This window comes from Durio zibethinus, chromosome 18 (genome assembly GCF_047325235.1).
Source record: "Durio zibethinus cultivar Kanyao isolate XHJ-2024 chromosome 18, ASM4732523v1, whole genome shotgun sequence".
In the NCBI taxonomy this organism is placed as follows: domain Eukaryota; kingdom Viridiplantae; phylum Streptophyta; class Magnoliopsida; order Malvales; family Malvaceae; genus Durio; species Durio zibethinus.
Genome location: NC_143179.1, coordinates 20,164,745 through 20,186,183, shown reverse-complemented (window position 1 = coordinate 20,186,183; position 21,439 = coordinate 20,164,745). Strand labels below are relative to the sequence as shown.

Sequence of the window (21,439 nt, the reverse complement as noted above, 5' to 3'; positions counted from 1 at the left end):
TGTGGGGTTAGGCATGGAATGGAGAAAGGTGATATTTAGAACTGCAAAGATCAGCATATACCAAACGTACGCTCTCAAAAAACCCTTTTTCTTTGAAACTTTATGGCAAAAACTGCAGGATCATCATGTTATCACAGCAAGCAGCGAGTATAGATTTCAGCCCTGCACGATTTGAACATCTAATACCGCATCTCAAGTGGTCCTCTCAAGGCCCACGAAACTTTAGGAGCCAAGGACAACACCTTCATTTCCTGTCTTTTTTTTTTCCCCTTTAAACGATGGAATAAGATTAGGAGACCCATTTGTTTATTGTTGCAATTGATCAGAACTACTGAACCATGTGGACCACGTTCACAGCATGAGGTTGCTGTCAAGGGAGAAAAAGAGGCAGGACAACAGCCCTGGGGACCCGCCTCAACAGCGACAGAAGAAACTTGTGCAATATTTTTTACGTTAAAAAGTGTGCACTGCTCAATAACTCACTTTTTCACAAAGGGAAAGCAGGCCATAAATTGAACGTGGCTGTGTAAATATAAAGATTAAAGTGAAACGAATTCTTGCAACCGGGGATAAGAGGGTATATTACTCCTCATAGTAGAGAAAAAGAAATATTTACAAAATTGATAAAATGGTAGATTACTAGGGAAAAAGATCAAAGTTATTCACAGTAGCAGTAGGAAGGACCATTTCTTGCATATTCACAGTAATACAATTTACAGAAAACAAAAAATTTTCCACCATATCTTCGTATATCCACAGATGCAGTTAAGTAGGAAGGATGACTTGACAAAACAGAGTAGCTCCCTGGAAACATGTGTGGTCTTCCAAGTCATCTTGAAGAGGAGAAAATGCATCCTTTGTGCATCTCCATTCTCCATGGACTTAGCCCTTGGCATTTTACCAGAAGCTGAAGCAGATGCTCTTTACCTGCCACCTTTTTTACATTAATATTTGATACTATAATAGGTTTCCTTCTTAAAGAGTACCCCCGGCTGAAATATCTACGGAAATTTCATCTACAGTCAGGTCGGTCAGCCACTTGTAGGCTTTCAGAAGTTATGAAGAGAAGAAAACCACTGCTGCACAGAGTTGCTTCCTTCTGCATATTTTAACCAAAATGCAAAGAAAAAGTTAGTAGGCATGAAATATCTCAGGCCCATGTAGTAGACAATGAAGTCAATGGCGAGAAACATCCAATGCAGCATTTTCTGTGAAAAGAGCATGTATAAATATCTTTTAAAGGCTCAGAAACACCCACCTCACAAGTCACAAGAACTGCATTATGGAATGCAACAGATTTACATATATAAGATGATAAGTCCAAAGCCTCACCAGTCACTCCATGGCATAGAAAGCTATTCACACGATAGAAAATTGTAAGTTGTGATTGACAACATTCTGTAATGTCTTTCAGAGGATGCTACCAAGCAGCTCCAGATAGACTTATAAGCATATACAAGCTAAATCATATAGTAATAAAATTATAGTGTTGGGCAAACTCAAGTTTCTTCTGAATTAGAACCAAGGTTCAAAATAAATTGCTGCCTAAAACTACGAAAGGTCGCTCAGATAGAAGCTTGCAACAAATTAGTTGAAAGGAAGAATGGGGCCAAAATGGCAGCATTAAAAGTTCACTCTGAAAATTGATCCTGCAATGTCTGAGACATTTTGACAAGTTGCATCAATGATTACTTAACAATTATCTTAAAATGGTAGATACCTCAAAATATCCTGATGTTTTCTTCTTGGCATTATGTGCCCCCCATCAATCCCACCCTAACATCCGCAGAAAGAGGACATCCACCACGAAAAAGAGGGGAAAAAAAAAAGATGCAAAAGCACTTATGCATGGCATCATGTTACACTTTTCCCATATTTAAAGGAACTAAAGGCTGCCTACGGTCAGTTGACCGCTAGAGGTTGCTCTCCACCGCTCACCAAGTATAAAGCATCTTTTTAACAAGTGCAAGTGTTCTTGTTTCATTAAAATGTATGTTCCATAGATGCTTTTTTAATTTGAGTGATATATAATGCAAGGATTTGTGAAGTGACCATACAAGTATGCAAATATCGCCTTACAAAATGGGTTTCAAGGAATCGACAAAGCAAAATTCTCGTTAAACTACTTATCTCAATACCTTCAAAGTACAGAACAGTGATATTACTGTTAAGTAGAGACAGCAAAAGCTTACAATCAGGCATAGAAAAGAATGAAGAACAATCTTAACTACTTGAAAAAAAAAGAAAAAGATCTAAAGTCTTATAATCTGACCAAATCCATAAAACCAATCAACTACCTTAACAATGACACTCATAGACAATGGTTAAATTGTGATGGTTCAACTAACAAGCTGATTTCAGGTGTCAATCCACAATCAATCAAAATAAATATTAGAAAAGGAAAAGGGGATTAAATAAGTTTATAATGAATAAGGGCTTACCAGAAGAGAACACATTTGGGAGGTTCTTGATTGCACTCAAGAGCTGGTTATTGGGGCCCTCTACAAGTTCCTTGCAACCAGGTCTATAACAAGGAACCAGCACAGCAAATCCACCATCATCTTCATTATCACCTTGAAAACCAGGACCATGGGGTTCTTCCCATCCAATGGACCATTCTGGACCATCTGAATCATATCCAGACAAATGCATACCATCTGATGAAACCACCACTATATCACATTCTTTATCAACCACCCTCCTCTCCTCACTACCTTGCCACGTTCCCTTTCCTTTCGCTGGGGCTATTTTTGTTTGAAATTTAACAGTTTCAGACTCTCTCATCCCCAACCCCCTATCAGAAGAAGAAGAAGAAGAAGAATTCAAAGAAGACCCATTTAAAACAGGCTGTTGATCTTTACTTCCACCACTCCAAAACCACCATGGAAAACGAGGAAAAGAAACTGCCATTTTTTTTAAAACTCCAAAAATCTTTCCCTTTTTTTTTTTTTTTTTGTAATTCAAAATGGTTATTTTTTTCTTGCCGTTAACCACTAAATTAGAAAATTATCAGTTGAGTTTGATAATTAAAAAACAAGATCAAATTTTGGCAAGATATTAATTGAATCAAACAACTATTTGAATCATAATTAAAGTCAAAAGCTAGTAAATTAAGCTCAAGCACACTGTCTTCTCTATAGAATTTTCTTTAAAAAATCAAACCCAAACAAGTTTATCCAATCAAATGGGTCTTTTTCTGATACCAATGTTTTTTTAGTCTACATTTTTTATGACCCTTTTCTCTTACCTGAAAATTGTCCAACTAAAGCCACCAAGTTTCGGTAAAAAAAAAAAAAAAAAAAAGCCCCCAGACAGAAAAGCCCAACATATATCCAAAATTTACAAAATTAACTTCAAGCCAAAAAACCCTTTTTTTTTTTTAATTACTGAAATGAGCAACCGCTAGAAGCTCCAAATTCTTAGAACCGGCGGTTCAATTTTGATTAAAAGATATAAAGTCCTGGAGAAAATCGGGATTATCCGGGATCGCCACCCGACGAAACAAGAATCGGAAAAAAGTGTCAACGAAAAATCAAAAAAACCAAACGCTTCACCGGAGGAAAACGAAAAATGCAAGCTTTTTAGAGAGCAAATAAAATAAACGTTGAATTCACTGAAAAAATTAGGTAAAATTTAACACACTGGAGACTGGAGAGGAAGAGAAAGAAAATTTTAATCACCAAAGGGAAAATCGATAACCCTAAAACTTACTTTCTCTCACTCATCTCCATTTTATCTTTACTTTCTCTCCTTGTCTCTCTAGGTTTCTCTCTCTACTGTGACAGTCATCTCATAGAGTTAGTCCTCTTCAAGAATTTATAAGCCCTTTTTTATTCACCAACGTTTTTTTAAGTAGGAGTTGTTTTAATCAGAGCACTTTGACGGTCCAGATGCAACGATGTAAGTAAATGATTAAAGGTTGATTAAAATTTTATTTTACCGTTGATATGGCGACCAGTGGGGAAGATAACCGTCAGATTTGCTTACGTGGGTATCGTAAAATCCAATCATTGCAAGCAAACAAGGTTCTAGAGTCTGACACGTGTAAGTAGCTCAGCCTTTGGGGTTTTTCGCACGCAATCCTTTATATTACTTTAATTCGTTGGTGGCTCCATCAAATTATTAATTACTTACAAGAAAGGACTTGGCAAAGAAAACGCATTGATTTTGTAAGTGGCATCTAATTATTCGATTTAAATAATAAATATGTATTTTATTTCAAATTATGGATTCAAAATCAACATATCAATTGATGCTTCTTTCAACTTTTATTAATGAATTTGGTCTCTATTATTTTAATTTTGTGATTTTTGTCTTTGTATTTAGTTTTAATTAATTTGACCCTACCTTTTTTTTTTTATATAAAAACTCAATTTAAAGATAATTGATAACCGTATTTAACTTCTCCAATTAAATTCAACTATATGATTTTTTAATTAATGATGTAATAATATATTAACTTGGATTTTTTTATCATAAAATACAAAAAATTTTATTCAATTCTTCTCAATCAAATAATCATCAAAATTTTATTTTATTCAAATTAAGAGCTCATGTACCAAATTCATTAAAATTAAATTTAAAAATAATAATGATGACGATGATAATGATAATAATAATAACAACAACAACCACGTTTCTTTTGTTTTAGATAGAAATGTAAGTGGAACCTTTGCAAAATTACTTTAATTGTAATATTAGTTAAAAGGTGGGAAAATATTACTATTTGTTTCAAAAAGAAAAAAGTTAAATTAAATAATAGTATAATTTTTAGGTAAAGGAAAAGATAATTTTAATTTTTTACTTTTTCATGGCTTCTTCGTCATATGATATTATTTATCCTTTAATAAGTGAACCAATAATAATGTTGTGCAGTAATCCATGACTTGACCTTCACATATTATAAGGATGATTTTCCTTGAATCATTTCTCTTGTCTTGTTGCTCTTTCATGTCAACTTGAGGCCTATCATGTGTGCGAGTGCTGTCTCTAAGAATTTTTCCCAGTCCTCTCCCATTGTTTTTGATTTGATATTTATTTTCCTTTACTAAGTGCTGTCTTTAACATGCATCGTTCTTCACAAAAAAACTGTGTTTGGTAAAAAAAATTAAAGTAATAAATTTTATTATTTTATTTTATTTTACCAATAAATAAAAATAAAAAAAGAGTCAACCCTTCGGTCTCGGTTATCCGTCCTTTTGTGTGGAAGGATGAACCTCATTTAATTGGGTGGTGATTTCTTTTCGAGTTGCAATTCTACAAGAGCCATTGATTAAAAAGCACCATTGCTTTTAAGCAGCCTGAAAAGCATGAAGCAAAAGTCTTTGTATGGTAAAACAAGATAAGGATATGTATGGTTTTCAAATTTTTTTAGATGATTCTTAATTTTTTATTTACTTTTACTTTTTAAAATATATAAAAAGTAAAAATAATATTTTTGATATAAAATAAAAAACTTAATATGATTTTCATATATACTAATTACCATCTGCAATTAAGACTATTTCATGATTAATTGAATTGAATAAGAATGTCTGTTAATCTTAATTTTGCTTATTTATTTATTTAAAAATGTTAGTAATTGAATGTTGATACTAGATTAGAAGTTCAATATTTTAAAATTATCAATTAAAAAAGAGTTAATGTTGTGAATAATTCATAAATTATAGTAAAATATTTAAAATAGTAAATAATTTAAAAAAATTTTAATGTAATACTTAAAATATAAATTTATTAATTAATGTATTATTCATTTATAATGTAATTAACTTTAACTAATGATATATAATAGATAAATAATTTTTTAAGTATCATATTAATTAAAAATTTTATAATTTAAATATCATATCAAAAATTTTTTAAATTTAAATACCAAATTAAATATTTTAATATAATTTAAAAACTATTCATGACATTAATTTATTAAAAAATAATACCTTAATTTTCAATCATAATATTCCTCTTAGAAAAATCGTGGGATTTCGGGTGTTATAAGTCAATTGAAATTACCTTTACATCAAAACTAAGATCATTCTAATTTAAAAATCAAAAGAGAATCACCAAATAACAAGCAATTTCCAAGAAGGTCATCGATTACTAACACGAAATGGGCTTTGGTTACTGGCATTAGATTATGTACATAAAGAATTTCATCAACAAGTTATATAGTATTAAAATTGGAATTTATTGGCAATAAGGCCAAGTTGGGTTTGGTCACACGGACAGTGGATCCCACTTCTTTTTCACAAGAATTTATAATTTCAGGTAGTAACACAGAGCATAATATTCAACAACTTTTAATTGAGAGGTAGAAGAAAGAAGTAGCCTTCGCCCACTTGCCCTTGCCATGAGCCCATGACAGTGAGCTTATCTTCCTCCACTTTAAGTCTCCTCCCCCACGTGGCTTTTAGACCTTAGGCCACTAACGCTAAAAGTATTAAGATGACGCATTTTTCTCTCTCTCCTTTTTTTTTTTTTTTTTGTGTTACGGCACAGTGGGTAAATTGACATTTTTTATTATTACAAAAAATTGACATGACAGTATTTGCTTGACTTTAGTTTCGTGTTTTATTAAGTAAAAAAGAGAAAAAAGAAAAAGTAAATAAATTAATTAAAAGGAATATTAAAAATCATCTAAAATCCTTAATTTTTGCCATAAAAATTTTATCCCTAATTTGAACATTAAATTTCCATAGTATGACATAAAAATTCTTAATTTTGTTTTTTTTTAATTGTCATAGCTTCAATTAGAGAAGATAAAAATATCTGAAATCGATTGGTTTTGATTTGATTCGATCTTTTATGATCGATTTTTTTTTTGAAAATTGAGTATCGGATCGGATAGCATAAAAAAATTTTGGGTTCGAGTCAGGATTGGGTTTTAGGCAAACCCGACCCTATCCTACCATATATATATAAAAAATTTTATTTATTTATTTAATTTTATATTTAATTATATATATTTTTATATATTTAATTTTATATTTATATTTAAAATAATATTTTATTAATTTCAAGTCGAATCGAATTTGATTTTATATAATATCAGATCAAATCAGATTCGAATATTAAAAATAAAAAAAAATTTATCAAATTGAATCAAATACAAATTTTATATATTTAAAATCGAATCAAATTCGAAACAAATAAAAATTTACTTCGATCCGTTATCATTACTAATTTCAACTATCATTACTAGTTTCAACTACCATTATGACCTCTTCTTTGGCCGGTTTGGGAGTGTGCTGTAACGATTAATAATAATTAGTCAGCCTTATTAATTATTTTGAACCTCTTAGTTTTACTCTTTAAATTCTGCCCTCTTGATATAGACGTTTGTCTTCTTCCTTATTTTGTAATTGAGCTGAAAGGGACTCCAAAGTTTGAAGTGATCCAGATTGACTGCTGATGAGGCTTCATGTTCTTTTAATTCAGTGCCATTTAGCCACTAAATTTTATTTGCCCATTTGTCATTAAATATGATTAAAAAATAAAATAATTATATTGTTGAAGATATGTGGAATTGTTGTACCAAGATAATAAAGCTGATCTTTTGAAAAGATGTTTGATTACAATTTAGGTTATTGAAGAACATGCGTTTTGTCCCCATTGTTGAAACCTTAATTAGATCATCCTTGGATTTAACGTAAAAGCTATGCTTAAATTCATGAGTTTTAGTTAAATTTTTTCTTTATGTTTTTTTTAATACAAAAATTGTCGTAATTTAAGTATAAGAGAAGAAATTATAAATATTAAATTTTAAATAATAAATTTATTAAATATTATTTTTAAAAAAATATTTAAATGAATTATATAACTAAAAGAACTCATATGCAGAGAGATAGTCGAAACTTAGGATACTAAAATTTTCAAGCAAAAGATTTAGGTAAGCAAAGCATTTTTTTTATAATTATTATATTATAATTAATTAATTACAATCATAAATTATGTAAAATTTATCAAAATATCATTTGAAATTTGCGTCATAAATAATAAATTTTTATATATATTTTCCTTTGAATTGAATAATTATAAAATTATAATAAAACAAATGAAAGTGAAATGATTGTAGGCAGACCCTCATTAGTTCTTTTTGTACCACCGAGCCCTCGGACTGTGACACTAGCACATGAATGTGCGCGTGAACTAAAAGTTGCTTCTGTTTGAAGAGGTCCAGAGTCTAGACATAAGCACCAAAAAAGCTGATTAACAAGGGCTTTAAAACAAAGATAAATACACGTGGCACAGCTATAAATAGATAGTCAATATTTGAGGAATTGACATCAGAAGGAAGAGAAAGTTGGTGTTAATGGCAGGCAGATATAATAATTTTAGATACGATAAAACATAAAAATAATATAATTGATTTTTTTAAAAAATTATAAATAAATTTAATAAAATTAAAAAAATAAATTTTATATTATTATATTAATATAAATTATAATATATAATTTTTATATAAAATATAATATAAATATATAAATTTTTAATATTTTACATAATATAAATATATCAATTATCATAAAGACATGAATTATGATAGTCTAGATACAAAGTGAAAGCAGCAAAGATTTTTAGGAGTGTCATAGGCACGTGGTTTGTAATCTGTCACACCATATGAGGCATAAGGAGCAAATCCAAGATTTGCTTGCCTGTCTGCGCATGATTTTTCTGCCCCCCAACGCCCCCAAATGACTCCTCAATGTATCTTTCTCTTGATTGGTCTAGTGGGTGGTTCAATACTTCATCGCTGAATAGACAGAGAGACGGTCCCATTTTTCACTGGAATTCTTTTGATTTGTTCTTAAGATTCTTGATGACGATGACAATCAAAGTTTGATCGATCTGCTCCCTATGGAAATTGTCGTCCCACTCAACAAGCAATACATTCCTGAAAAGACCATGATGTTCGATTTACGAAATTGCACGAATACTAGAGTTTAAAGTCTCAACTCTAAACCATTAAAAATGATGATATTCAACAAATTAGTTTAAATCTTCTTGGATTTTACCCATTTTCCTTGTCTTGTCTCTTGAGAATTGAGATGATTCCCTCCTTGTTATACATACAATACTGACCTGTCTCATGTGTATTAATGCGGTCCCTTTATACTTTTAGCTTGATAAAGATAAAAAGTAGGGCTATATGAAACTTAAAAGCATACTTGATAACTGCTTAATCCCACATTGGTAGAAAACAAAAGCCAAGACTCCAAATGCAATAATACGGAACTGTTGTGAATTATATATAATATTATATTATAACATATATAAAAATTTGATAAAATATACTTACATAAATATTTAGCTGAATAATCTTTATTGACACATAAGATATTTTTAAATAATTTTATTAAATTAATTATTTAATTTTTAAAAATTTTAAAGTTTTAAAATTTACATTTATAAAGATCTTTTAAAATATATAAGATTTATCTTAATTTAAATCTAATAAAATATATTTTCTCATATTTCACTCTTATCCAATTCAAATAGTTTTTAAAGATTAAATTCTTAAATCATAAAAAATTATACACCATCTAAATTAATATTCATATAAATTTAAATAAATAAATTATGGTTGAACCACTAGTATTTACTAATTTTTTGTTTTTATTTTTTTATAATTTTAAAAAATATTTTACCTCAATTTAAAATTACACATTTATCTAAATTTAAAATTACACTAACTTTTTTATCTTAATTTAAAATTAAACTTGGATAAACTAAATTTTTAAAAATTTAGATTTTTTAAAATTAAATAATTATTAAATATATATTTATGATTTTTTCTCACAATCAATATTTTATTCTTTTTGTCATAAAAGTTTGACAATATAAAGTTTCAAAATTAAATATAAAAAAATCTTTCATGATATATCACATGTGTAAATCTTAATTTTTATACTAAAATAATATATATTTTTAAAAATTTATGTAATTATGAATAAGAGATTAACATTTTCATTGATATTTGTATATAATTTTACTTTCATAATTTAAAATTTTCATAATGCTTATTTAATTTTTTTTTATTTTAAACTACAAATTATAAATGATTATGATTATTTTTATTTATCTATATATAATATAAAATTTATTATACATTAAAATTTTTAATTATAAAAAATATTACAAAAACTCCGTGCATGGCATAAGTAAAAAAAACTGATATTCTTAATAAAATATGGAACTGTATGATGAGCACAGAACGAACTATTCTTTCATCTTTTACTAAAAAATATCGTGTGTTCACCACCGCTTACAGCGACATACATCAAATTTTGAATTTTTGGAGGGCTTATCCACATGGATGAGCCCCTACAATTCTAATCTAAAGTTTTAAAGAGAGGTTCATCGAAGCTAATATTACAAAATTGGTTAAAATATGAAGAAACAATTCTAGCCTAAAGTTTTAAAAAGGGGTTCTCTAAATATTACAAAATTGGTTAAAATATGAAGAAATAAATTGATTTTTATACAAAATCCTAAATATGAGGAATGAACTTGATTTTTATACTAAAAATCCTAGTTGATTAGTTAGAAATTTGTGGTGTTGCCTAAGTCAAGAGTTAAAGCAAGGAAATTTTCTGTTAGTCAATTATTGAAGATTTTGGGGTAGGTAAAGATTAAAGAATTGGTGCACTAAGTTGTGAGCAAATTAGCATCTTTCCCTTTTCACTTGCAAAACTAATAGGCATTAAAAAAAGTAAGAAGTAACATAATGAACACTTTAAACATTAAGAAAAAAAGGTAAATAGCTCATTTGTTTAATTCCCACATTGATGAAAATTGTGGGTTTAAGAGCATTTAGAGGTATAATGTATTCTTTAACCAGGTATATTGTATGATATGGGAGTTTAAGAGTAAATTAAAATTTTCAAAAAAATAAAAATAATTATTAAAATTTTATGCCATTCAAATTAAAAGTACATGAACTAAATTCATTAAATTTAGAAATAATAGTAATAATAACAACCACACTCCTTTTGTTTTAAATAGAAAACTAAACGAACCTTCGAAAAATTACTTTAATGCTAATCTTAGTTACAAAGGTAGGAAAATATTATTTTATGTCATATAAATATAAATATTTCAAAAGGAAAGAAAATTAAACAATAGTACAATTTTTAGGTAAAGAAAAATTATTTTCATTTTCTATTCTTTCATGGCTTCTTCATCATATGCTATTATTTATCTTTTAATAAGTGAACCAATAATAATGTTGAGTAGTAATCCATGACTTGACCTTCACATATTATAAGGATGACTTTCCTTGAATCATTTCTCTTGTCTTGTTGCTCTTTCATGTCAACTTGAGGCCTATCATGTGTGCAAGTGCTGTCTTTTAAGATTTTTTTTCCTAGTCCTCTCCCATTGTTTTTGATTTGATATTTATTTTCCTTTAATCAGTGCTGTCTTTAACATGCATCGTGCTTCACAAAAAAAAAATTTTTTTGTTAGGTAAAAAAAATTAAAGTAATAAATTATATTATTTTATTTTATTTTACCAAAAAACAGAAAAAAGAGCCAACCCTTCGGTTTCGGTTACCCTCCGTCGTTCGGTTCAGCTTTTGTGACTACAGCTAAAATATTTCTTCCCTTTGTGTAGAAGAATGAACCTCATTTTATTGGGTGGTGATTTCTTTTTTAGTTGCAATTCTAAAAGAGCCATTGATTAAAAAGCATCATTGTTTTTAAGCAGCTTGAAAAGCATGCAACAGAAGTCTTTGTATAGTAAAACAAGATAAAGATATGTATGGTTTTCAATTTTTTTAGATGATTCTTAAATTTTTACTTACCTCTTACTTTCTAAGATATATAAAAAGAAAAACAAATATATGTTTAATATAAAATAAAAAACCTAATATTATTTTCATCGTTACTAATTACCAAACACATTAATTGAATTGGTTAAGAATGTGTGTTAACCTTAATTTTGTTTTTTATTTATTTAAAAATGTTAAAATTAAATGTTAACACTAAATTAAAGATTCAATAATTTATCAATAAATTACATACTATTGAAACTATCAATTAAAAAAAGATTGATATCATAAATAATTCATAAATTATATTTAAATATTTATTATAGTATTTAAATTTTAAAATTTTTTAATATGAAACTTGAAATATAAATTTATTAACTAATATAATAATCATTTTTAATGTGATTTGTTTTACATGATAATACATGAAAAATAAATAATTCTTAAAATATCATATTAATTAATAGATTTATAATTTAAATATTACATTAAAATTTTTTAAAATTTAATATCATATTAAATATTTTATTATAATTTAAAAATGATTCACGATACTAATCATTAAAAAATAATACTTTACTTTTCAATCATAATACACCTCTTAGAAAAGTCTTAGGATGAGGGGGTGTTACTAAATCAATTGAAATTACTTTTACATCAAAATAAAGATTATGCTAATTTAAAAATCGAATGAGAATAGCCAAATAAGAAGCAATTTCCGAGAAGAGTCATCAATTACAAACACGAAATGGGCTTTGGTCACGGACATAGTAACATTAAATTCACTGATATAGTAACATTAAATTATGTACATAAAGAATTTCATCAACAAGTTATATAGTATTAAAATTGGAATTTATTGGCAATAGGGCCGAGTTGGGTTTGGTCATACGGATAATGGATCCCACTTATTTTTCATAAGAATTTATAATTTCAGGGAGTAACACAGAACATAATATTAGACGACTTTTAATACAGAGGTAGGCGAAAGAAGTGCCCTTCGCCCGCTTGCCCTTGCCTGGAGCCTATGACAGTGGGCTTATCTTTCTTCACTTTAAGCCTCCTCCCCTACGTGCTATCTAGACCTTGGGCCACTAATGCTGAAATGTACTAAGATGCCGCGTTTCTCTTTTTATATATATATATATATATATATATATATATATACGGTAAAGTGGGTAAATTTTGACATGGTAACTATTGAGTCATTTTTTATTATTACAAAAAATTGACATTATAGCATAACTTGAGTTTAGTTTTCTGTTTTATTAAGTAAAAAAGATAAATAAAAAATAAAAATATTAAAAGAAAGAAAATAATTTGATACATAATATACTTTTGATATTAAATTGATAAAACAAAAAAAATTATTAAATATATAAAAATGAAAAAAAAAAAAAAAAACACATAATATACTCTTAACATCAATTGAGTTTTATTAAAAAAATTTTAAATCTTCAAAATAAGAAAAAAAGAAAGAAAAAAGTTTTAAATGAAGTGGGTTTCACTTTTAAAAATAAATTTTAAAAAATATATTTATTAAATATTAAAATGATTTGACAAAAAAATACAAAAAAGTAAAAAAAAAGGGAAAAAAAAACTACCATGTGACACCCATTTGATCATGTAATGTTCATCTGGACATGACCAAAATTTATAAATAAATAAATTAATTAAAAAGAATAAAAAATAATAGAAAATCAAAGAGAAATAATAAATAACAAAAATATCTATCAAACAGATTACAAATGTTACAAGTATGGCCCATGAGATCTTATTTCATTGACAAAGGATTTTGAGGCTTTTAGTTTTCAAATTCAAATTTTTTTATGTATGAGTTTCATCTCATTGACATTTATATGTTCAATTTTTTTTATTTGGCATTTTCTCAATTTATTTATATCATCTAATTATGATAGGGCTATTTGTGTAGCTATGTAATGAATATTTGAAATTAATGAAAGTTTGTCTTAATCTTGCCAAACAAAAGACAATTAATTTTATTTTTTTATAAAGAATTTAATTTATTTTTATATGAACTTGATCCATGTAACACATGTTACACGAGTTTACATTGGACATTAAATTTCCATAGTATGCCATAAAAATCCTTAATTTTTTTTAAATTTTGAAATATACTTGTCATAGTTTTTTTTTTTTTTGGTAATAAAAAATTATAAATAAATTTAATAAAATAAAAATATATATTTTTAATTTTCGTATTAATACAAATTATAATACATCATTTTTATATAAAATATGATATAAATATATATTTTTAATATTTTAAATAATATAAATAGACAAATTATCATAAATGTATCAGATTTTTAAGAGTGGCAAAGGCATGTGGTTTGTAATCTGCCACACCATGTGAGGCACAAGGACAAAGGCCAGCAGATCAAGGAATTGCTTACTTGACTGCACATGATTTTTCTGCCCCACAATGCCCAAAATGACTTGCTCAATAAATTTTCCTCTTGATTGATCTAGTGGTTGGTTCAATACTTCATCGCTGAATAAACAGAGGGAGGGTCCCATTTTGCACTGGAATTCTTTTGATTTGTTCTTAGATTCTTGATAACGATGACAATGAAAGTTTGATCGATCTGCTTCCTGTGAAGTTTGTCCTCCCAATCAATAAGCAATACATTCCTGAAAAGACCATGATATTCGATTTAGGAAATTTGAAGTCTCAACTCTAAACCATTAAAAATGATGGTATTCAACAATTTGTCGAAATTTTCTTGGATTTTACTCATTTTCCTTGTCTTGGCTCTTGAGAATTGAGATGATTTCCTCCTTATTATACATACAAACACTGACTCGTCTCATGTCTCTCAATGAGTCCCCTTATACTTTTAGTCTTGATAAAAATAAAAAGTAGGGCCCTATGAAACTTAAAAGCATACTGGATAACTGCTCAATCCCACATTGGTGGGAAACAAAAACAAAGACTCCAAGTGTAATAATATAAACTAACGCGAAGAACCTCTCCAAAGTACGGAGCCGTGCGGTGAACACAGAGCGAACTATTCTTTCGCCTTTTACTAAAGAATACCGTGTGTTCGCCGCTAATAGCGGCATACGCTAATTTTTGGAGGGATCATCCTTACGGGTGATTCCTTACAATTCTAGTCTAAAGCTTCAGTTAAAATATAAAAAAAGAAATCGGTTTTTATACAAAATCCTAATTTTGAGGAAAGATCTGTTTATTTGTACTTAAAATTTTAGTTGATTCGTAAGGAATCTGGGGTGTTGTAACCAGGGAAATTTTTGGTAAATCAATTTTAGAAGATTTTGAAGCAGGTAAAGATTAAAGAATAAATTTTTTAGTTAGGAAATTGGTTAGCTAAGCTATGAGCTAATCAGCATCTTTCCCTTTTCACTTACAAAACCAATATGCATTAAAAAAGAAAGAAGTAACTAAGGAACACTTTACAAATTTAAATAAAAAGTAAATAGCTCATTTGTTGAATTCCCACATTGATGAAATAAGCCTTTCTAGTTGATATCTGAGTAATTTTTTCTGTTGCTTTTAAACATCTTCTCTCTTGTATTACCAAACTGTCATCCATTAACACAACGCAAACAAATGATTCAGTCGAATCAGCCATTGCATTATCAGAATTGATGTTGTATATTTGCAATTATTAATCATTAATTTTGTTAGGTAAAGAGCAATTCAAACATTTGATTCAATATTAGTGCATGATCCGCCTTGCTCAAAAAGCAAGATCCGAAATTTCTGATCCTTCTAATAAAAAAAATCAAAGGGCTAGTTGGAGCAGTGAATTAAAAAGGTCCATAGCAACTGACCCACTTGACCCAACCCAACCCAACCCAACTTCCACTACCTAACGGCTAGTCTCATTTTAAATCAAGAACCCGAATCGGACCAACCCTAACTTTTTCGAAACCTAACGCCGTCAAGCCTCCGTCTCTGAGATTTTAAATTCCCACGACCGCCTCTCTCCCTCTCTTAACGGCTCTTTTTGAACCCCCTCTGTCATTTCTTTTTCTTTCTTCCTTTTTTTCTTCTCCTTTTCTCTTGGTAATCTTGAAATTTCGAGAACCAGAAAATTTCCAAAGAAAAAGAAACTTGCACAGAAATCCCCTGGGATGACTAATCTATGATCGGAAAACCGGGTACTTTTCTGGGTCTTTCTTCTCTTATCGTTATTTTTCCGTTTGTTTACCGAGAAACTCCAAGAAACCACCGATTAACCTCCCACAAAAGTAAAAAGAAAAGAGCTAAGAAAGGTCAAAATGTAGGCGAAAACTGATAACTAATTTGTTGTTGCATTCTGAATTTTTCTTTAAAAATATTTTTCAATTTTGTGGTATGTGGCAGTAGGGTTTTAGTTATTTGATATTTATCAATTTTAATGTTTCATTTGTTTGTTTAATTAGATCTTGTGTTTGCTGTCCTCCATTTGTTTTCCCAGAAAAACAAAGAAAATATCAAAACCACATTACGTCTTGATTTTTTTCTTTACAAAAGAAATTACAAATACAATTCAGTTTAAAGCACTGAGGGTTTTATTATTTCAATGGAATTCTGATGGATAATACTATTCATATGCTTTTTTTTTCTTAATATTTTATCGATAATAACTACAGCTACATTTTCACTTAAACTTGTTAGCTTAATGATTTGTGCTTTGCTTCCGAAAAGGTGTAATTTGAGAATTTATTTCAGGACAAAAGGGCAATGCAGAAAGTTTATGAAGAGTTGGATGAAGTCAAAGTTGAGAATGAGAAGCTAAGGGCAGATTTCAAAAGCAAAGCTGCATTATGTGAGCACTTGAAGGAAGTCCAGAATGAGCAGGTAAGAAAGATCCAAGAAGCGAGTTTGAGAATCGAGAAGCAGGCTCAAGAACTTCTTGTAAAAGAAGAAGAAATCTCATTGGTGAAGCAAGCTAATGAAGATCTTAACGCCAGTCTAAATGAAAAAGAATCCATTATCAAGCATTTGAATGCTGCTAATGATAAGCTGAGAGACGAGCGTGACGAGGAGAATCAGAAATGGAAGCAGGAAAATAGAAGGTTGGTATTGGCTTTATATGAGGCAAATGACAAGAATATAGTTCAAGAACAAAAAATTAATGTGCTTAAGGCAGAGATTGAAGGTCTCAAAGCGCTCCTGTCAGTTTCGCAGAAGAAGTGCTCAGAAGCAGAGAAAAATGCCAAAAGTCCAAAGGAGAAGAGAGAAAGAGATGATTTGTTGGTCAAGGCAGAGGAAGACAGGAGGAAGGTCGAAGATCAGCTAAAGTGGAAGAAGGAGCAGTTCAAACACCTAGAAGAAGCCCATGACAAGCTTCGAAATCAGTTCAAGGTGAGAAAGAAAGAGTATGAGCAAGAAAAGTTTACATTGCTGGATGAGATTTCTTCGCTGCAGACAAGATTAGATTCTCAGATCCGAATTACAGGAGATCTTCAAAACCGGTTACAGATGTGCAACCAAGCCTTGGCTCATGAAGAAACCCGAAGAAAGTACCTGGAAGTTGAAAATTCAGAGTTTAAAGCACGCTTTGAAAATATTTTTGCTGAATGCCAGAATGCAAAGTCACAACTGGAATGCCTGAATTCCCAGAGGGACAATGAAGTTGCAACTTTGAGACATTTATTGGGCACAAAGGAGTCATTTTATAAGGAAATGGAATATCGATCAGGAAAACTGGCGCAAGAAAATCAAGAGTTGATGACATCACTCAAAGAACTTCAGGAAGCTAGAATTCAGGAAGCTGGAAGTTCTTCTTCTCTCTCAAAACTGAAAAACAAACTCAAAAGTGTGGAGCAGATGTACAAGGAGTGTTCAGCAAATCTTAGGGCTAAAGAAGCTGAATGGAACTCTCAGCGGGAGGAAATGACCAGGAAATTAAATGATTACAGCTCTCAGTTAGAGAGCAAAGATGTCACTCTTAAAGTGCTTGAGATGGAACTTGAAGGTTATCGTTCTTCAGCTGTGCAGTTGAAATTGCAGAATGAGGAGATTTCAGTGATGTTACTACTGTTGAAGTCAGGAATGTCTGAGGCCCAACTGAAGCTTGCAAATGTTGAGGCTGAACTGGGCCTCCATGAGAAAGAGAGGGTAGAGAATCTTTCTATTCTCAGAGAGCAGCTAGAAATGAAAAATACTTCTCTGGCCAATGATCGGAGAGACATTGCAGAAGAACGTGAGAGGACAGCAATTTTATCCAGGAGGGTTGATACCTTAGGTCAACTTGAGGATAAGCATCAGCTGACGCAGAAAGAGCTCAATAGATGTAAAGAAATGCTTGATGAATCATCCAGGTATCGACTTAGGTTGAAAGAGCAAGCTTTGCAGGTGGACAATGATTCAAAAGAAAAAATTAGAGAAGTTTGTGATGCTTTAGATGTGGCAAATTCTGAAGTGGTAAAAGAACGGGAGAAGGCAGCATCTTTGTTAAGGAGAGTTGAGTCCTTGGATCTTATTGCAGGACAACGGCTCCAGATGCAGGAAGAGCTTGAGAGGTATAAAGAAAGGATCGAGGAAGCATCTAGGTATCAAACACACTTCGAAGAGAAAGCTTTGCAAATGGAAGGTGATTCCAGGAAGAAACTTGGAGAAGTTTGTGATGCTTTAGATACAGCAAAATCTGAACTGACTGAAGAACGAGAGAGAACAGCTTCTTTGATGAAGAGGGTTGAATCTTTGGATCACACTGAAGAGCAGTGGCTCCAGACAGAGGAAGAGCTTGAGAGGTATAAGGAAATGCTTAAGGAAGCATCCAGGAGTCAACGTCAGTTAGAAGAGCAAGCTGTGCATATGAAAAATGAATTTGGAGAGAAACTTCGAAAAGTTTGTGATGCTTTAGAAACTGTAAAACTTGAACTGACTGAAGAACGTGAGAGGACAGCTTCTTTAATGAAGAGGATTGAATCATCAGGTCATTTGGAAGAGCAGTGGGCCCTGAAGCAGAAAGATCTTGACAGGTACAAGCAAATGTATGAGAAGTCATCTAGGTGCCAACTTCAATTAGAAGAGCAAATTTCTCAGATTGAGAGTGACTCAAAAAGGAAACTGACAGAAGTTTGCAATGCTTTGGAAAAAGCAAATTCTGAATTGGTTGAGAAAATTTGTGAAGGACATGAAATTGAATTTGAATTGTGGATATGGAAATCTATTGCTGAACGATTAAAAGTTGACCTTGAAGAAAGCCAGGAATTGCGTAAAGAGTTGGAAACTTCTCTTCTTGCGCAAGTGCAGGCTGGAGAAACTATGAAGCAAGAGAAAGATGACCTGGTCCGTATAACCCAAGAGAAAGAGGGGAGAATAATTAACCTCCAGCAGCGGATAGTGTCACTAGAGGTAGAGCTCAAAACAAGAGAATTAGAAGCAGTGAGTTCTGCAGAGGAGAGCATTCTTCAAATCATAAGAGAACAGGACAAGATCTTAGAGGATCTTCAGAAAGAGATTTGTTTGCTGGAAGAAGAATCACTCAGAAGGGAACTGGAAGGTGCTGCATTTGCACATATAGGCACAGAGAGAAAATTTGAGCATGAGAAGGATAATCTTTTGCAGCTTGTAAAGGAGAAAGACCATAGAATAGATGGTCTCGTGCAGGTTGTGAGGTCAATGGAAGAAGATTTTAATGGCACATTGAATTCCTTTTCCTCAGAGCTTGCTGAGAAGCAGGCGCAGATTAATTTGGTCCATGAAGCTTGGGAGAAGATTGCCGGAGCTGAGATGCTGGCTAAGCTTGAAATTGAAGAGAAAAAATTAATGATTGTGGAGTTGGAGAATGACATTCATAATGTACAGGAGAAACTGTTTTCGCAAGATAAATCCCTGTCTGATTCGAAACAGCTAGCATTGACCGTTGAAGCTGAACTGGAAGCAAAGCACATGGAAATGAAGAACTTGACTGATCAGATGGAGGCAAGGCTGAGAATATCAGAGGTTTTGGTTGATGAGCTTAAGAGTGAACAGAAAAATTTGCTCGACGACATGATGAAGTTGTCCACGGAGAGGGAAATTTTGTTTGGATTCATTGGCGGCCTAGGTGATAGGATCAACGAGTTCTCCACCGAAGACGCGCAGCTGTTGGGATTCTTGGGAAGGATAGTGCAGTCTTTCGACAATAACCCTTCAGACTTTATTGGTAGTGAAGAAAATTTTGACTCTCTAAAAGAGAACAAGAATAGTCTTCTTCCTTCTCCAGCAGCCAAAAAACCGGATTTGTTTATTGAAGAAAGATCACCATTTAGACAGCTCAACTAACTGCAATTTAAGAAGGAAACTATTATCAATACAGCTTGTAGTTGATGGTTTTCTTTTTCTTTTTTCATTTTTTCCTTCCCATTAACTAAGTTTTCCTGAACAACCCATGCAGTTCAAAGCATGGACTTCACTTTCTTTTTGAGCTTTGTATATGATGTTGGGAAAAACAACAATACCCACGCGCAGCAATCACACACAAAATAACAAGCTCAAATCAAGAATAAGAAAACACAAATATATTTGGTTCAGCCCAACTCAAAATGGCCTACTCCAAATCTAATCCACTATCAAATAAATCTTTACAATTGTGAGACTTTTAGAATGAGAAAAATCTCCTAAAACTCCTTACTCAAAACTTAACCCAAAACCCAATTACACCCTTTAATAGCCTACTCACTTAGTTATTCTCTTGGTGTCTAACTCTCTGGGGTTACTAAACTAAAACCAAAACATCTTATTTATAAAGGTGAAACCCTTTATACCTTTACTAAACTCCCGATGTGGGATACAAGACAAATTCAAACTTACTTAACTTTCGATGTGGGATTCTGAGATTCAAGGCAAATCCCAACATATGACATATTCATGCAAGTGTAAGCATTTGTATCTGCCAGTAACAATTTGCCACATATGATTCATTGTTTCATTTCGAAGAACTAGTTTCTTTTGTAATTTATCTTTAGATTTTCTCCTTTTTTTTTTTTTTTGGGAGGTGGATGGCTGTTGCTTAAGCATTAAGTAAGCATTTGGTATATTTTACAATATTACTATGATAACGTAGTTTTCGGGATAATTTTATTATTAAAATAATTTTAATATTTGTAATTTGAAATCATTTTATTTGATTAACAATGATTAATTTATAGAAATTAAATAACATTGTGTTTAGTATTATTAAAAATTAAAAATTATTTTATTTAAAATACGAAAATAACTATAGATATTATAATAGTTACATAAATTAATAATTTTATGATTGTTTAAAGATAATAATTTGTAAAATATTAATAAGATTTAATTTATTTTATAATTAAATATAATTAAATTATTAATTAATAAATATATTTATTGATAGATAAATTTATTTTTATAATATAAATTATGTAAAAATATTTAAATTAAAAAATAAAATCAAGTTATTAAAGTCATAATAAAAATAAAAAATATATTATATATAAAAATTAAAAAATAATAAAATACAAATTATTTTAAACTTATTATAATAAATATTAATTTAAAAATAAAAAATTTATAATATAAAATAATTATAATTTTAAGATACATTAAGATTACTATCACATAAAACACTTACTAATCATAATATATAAATTATTATATTACTTACTAAACATAAAATCTAATTATTATAATTTAAAAAATGAGTATCTCATGATAAATACTTCCCAAGAGTTTTTGGGCTTTC

At 30.1% G+C, this 21,439-nt stretch overlaps 1 protein-coding gene, 1 non-coding gene and 2 pseudogenes across 3 annotated transcripts; 3 read left to right on the top strand and 1 right to left on the bottom strand.

The window, feature by feature from the left end:
* Window positions 1–570: 570 nt before the first annotated feature.
* LOC111299888 (uncharacterized) lies at window positions 571–3,839 on the bottom strand. The gene is made up of 2 exons (XM_022895398.2): window positions 2,442–3,839; window positions 571–1,099 (listed from the first exon to the last, which is right to left on the bottom strand). The coding sequence occupies exons 1-2, from the start codon at window positions 2,908–2,910 to the stop codon at window positions 1,050–1,052; spliced, it is 519 nt and encodes a 172-aa protein (XP_022751133.2). The 5' UTR covers window positions 2,911–3,839; the 3' UTR covers window positions 571–1,049.
* A 6,351-nt stretch (window positions 3,840–10,190) lies between these two features.
* On the top strand, window positions 10,191–10,319 carry LOC149513856 (U5 spliceosomal RNA; annotated as a pseudogene).
* A 4,456-nt stretch (window positions 10,320–14,775) lies between these two features.
* On the top strand, window positions 14,776–14,891 carry LOC149513855 (U5 spliceosomal RNA). Its single transcript, XR_016330156.1, has one exon. It is a non-coding gene; the product is annotated as a U5 spliceosomal RNA (small nuclear RNA).
* An 888-nt stretch (window positions 14,892–15,779) lies between these two features.
* On the top strand, window positions 15,780–20,153 carry LOC111300687 (uncharacterized protein At4g38062 pseudogene; annotated as a pseudogene). The gene is made up of 2 exons (XR_016329968.1): window positions 15,780–15,917; window positions 16,471–20,153. The product of XR_016329968.1 is annotated as an uncharacterized protein At4g38062 pseudogene (transcript).
* Window positions 20,154–21,439: the final 1,286 nt, after the last annotated feature.

What these genes read in the sequence shown, in the direction of transcription:
- LOC111299888 (XM_022895398.2), bottom strand. Translation starts at nt 2,910, where the DNA reads ATGGCAGTTTCTTTTCCTCGTTTTCCATGGTGGTTTTGGAGTGGTGGA. An exon ending in CCCAAATGTGTTCTCTTCTG is followed by an intron (nt 1,100 to 2,441) that starts GTAAGCCCTTAT and finishes TAAAATATGCAG; the next exon opens with AAGGAAGCAACTCTGTGCAG.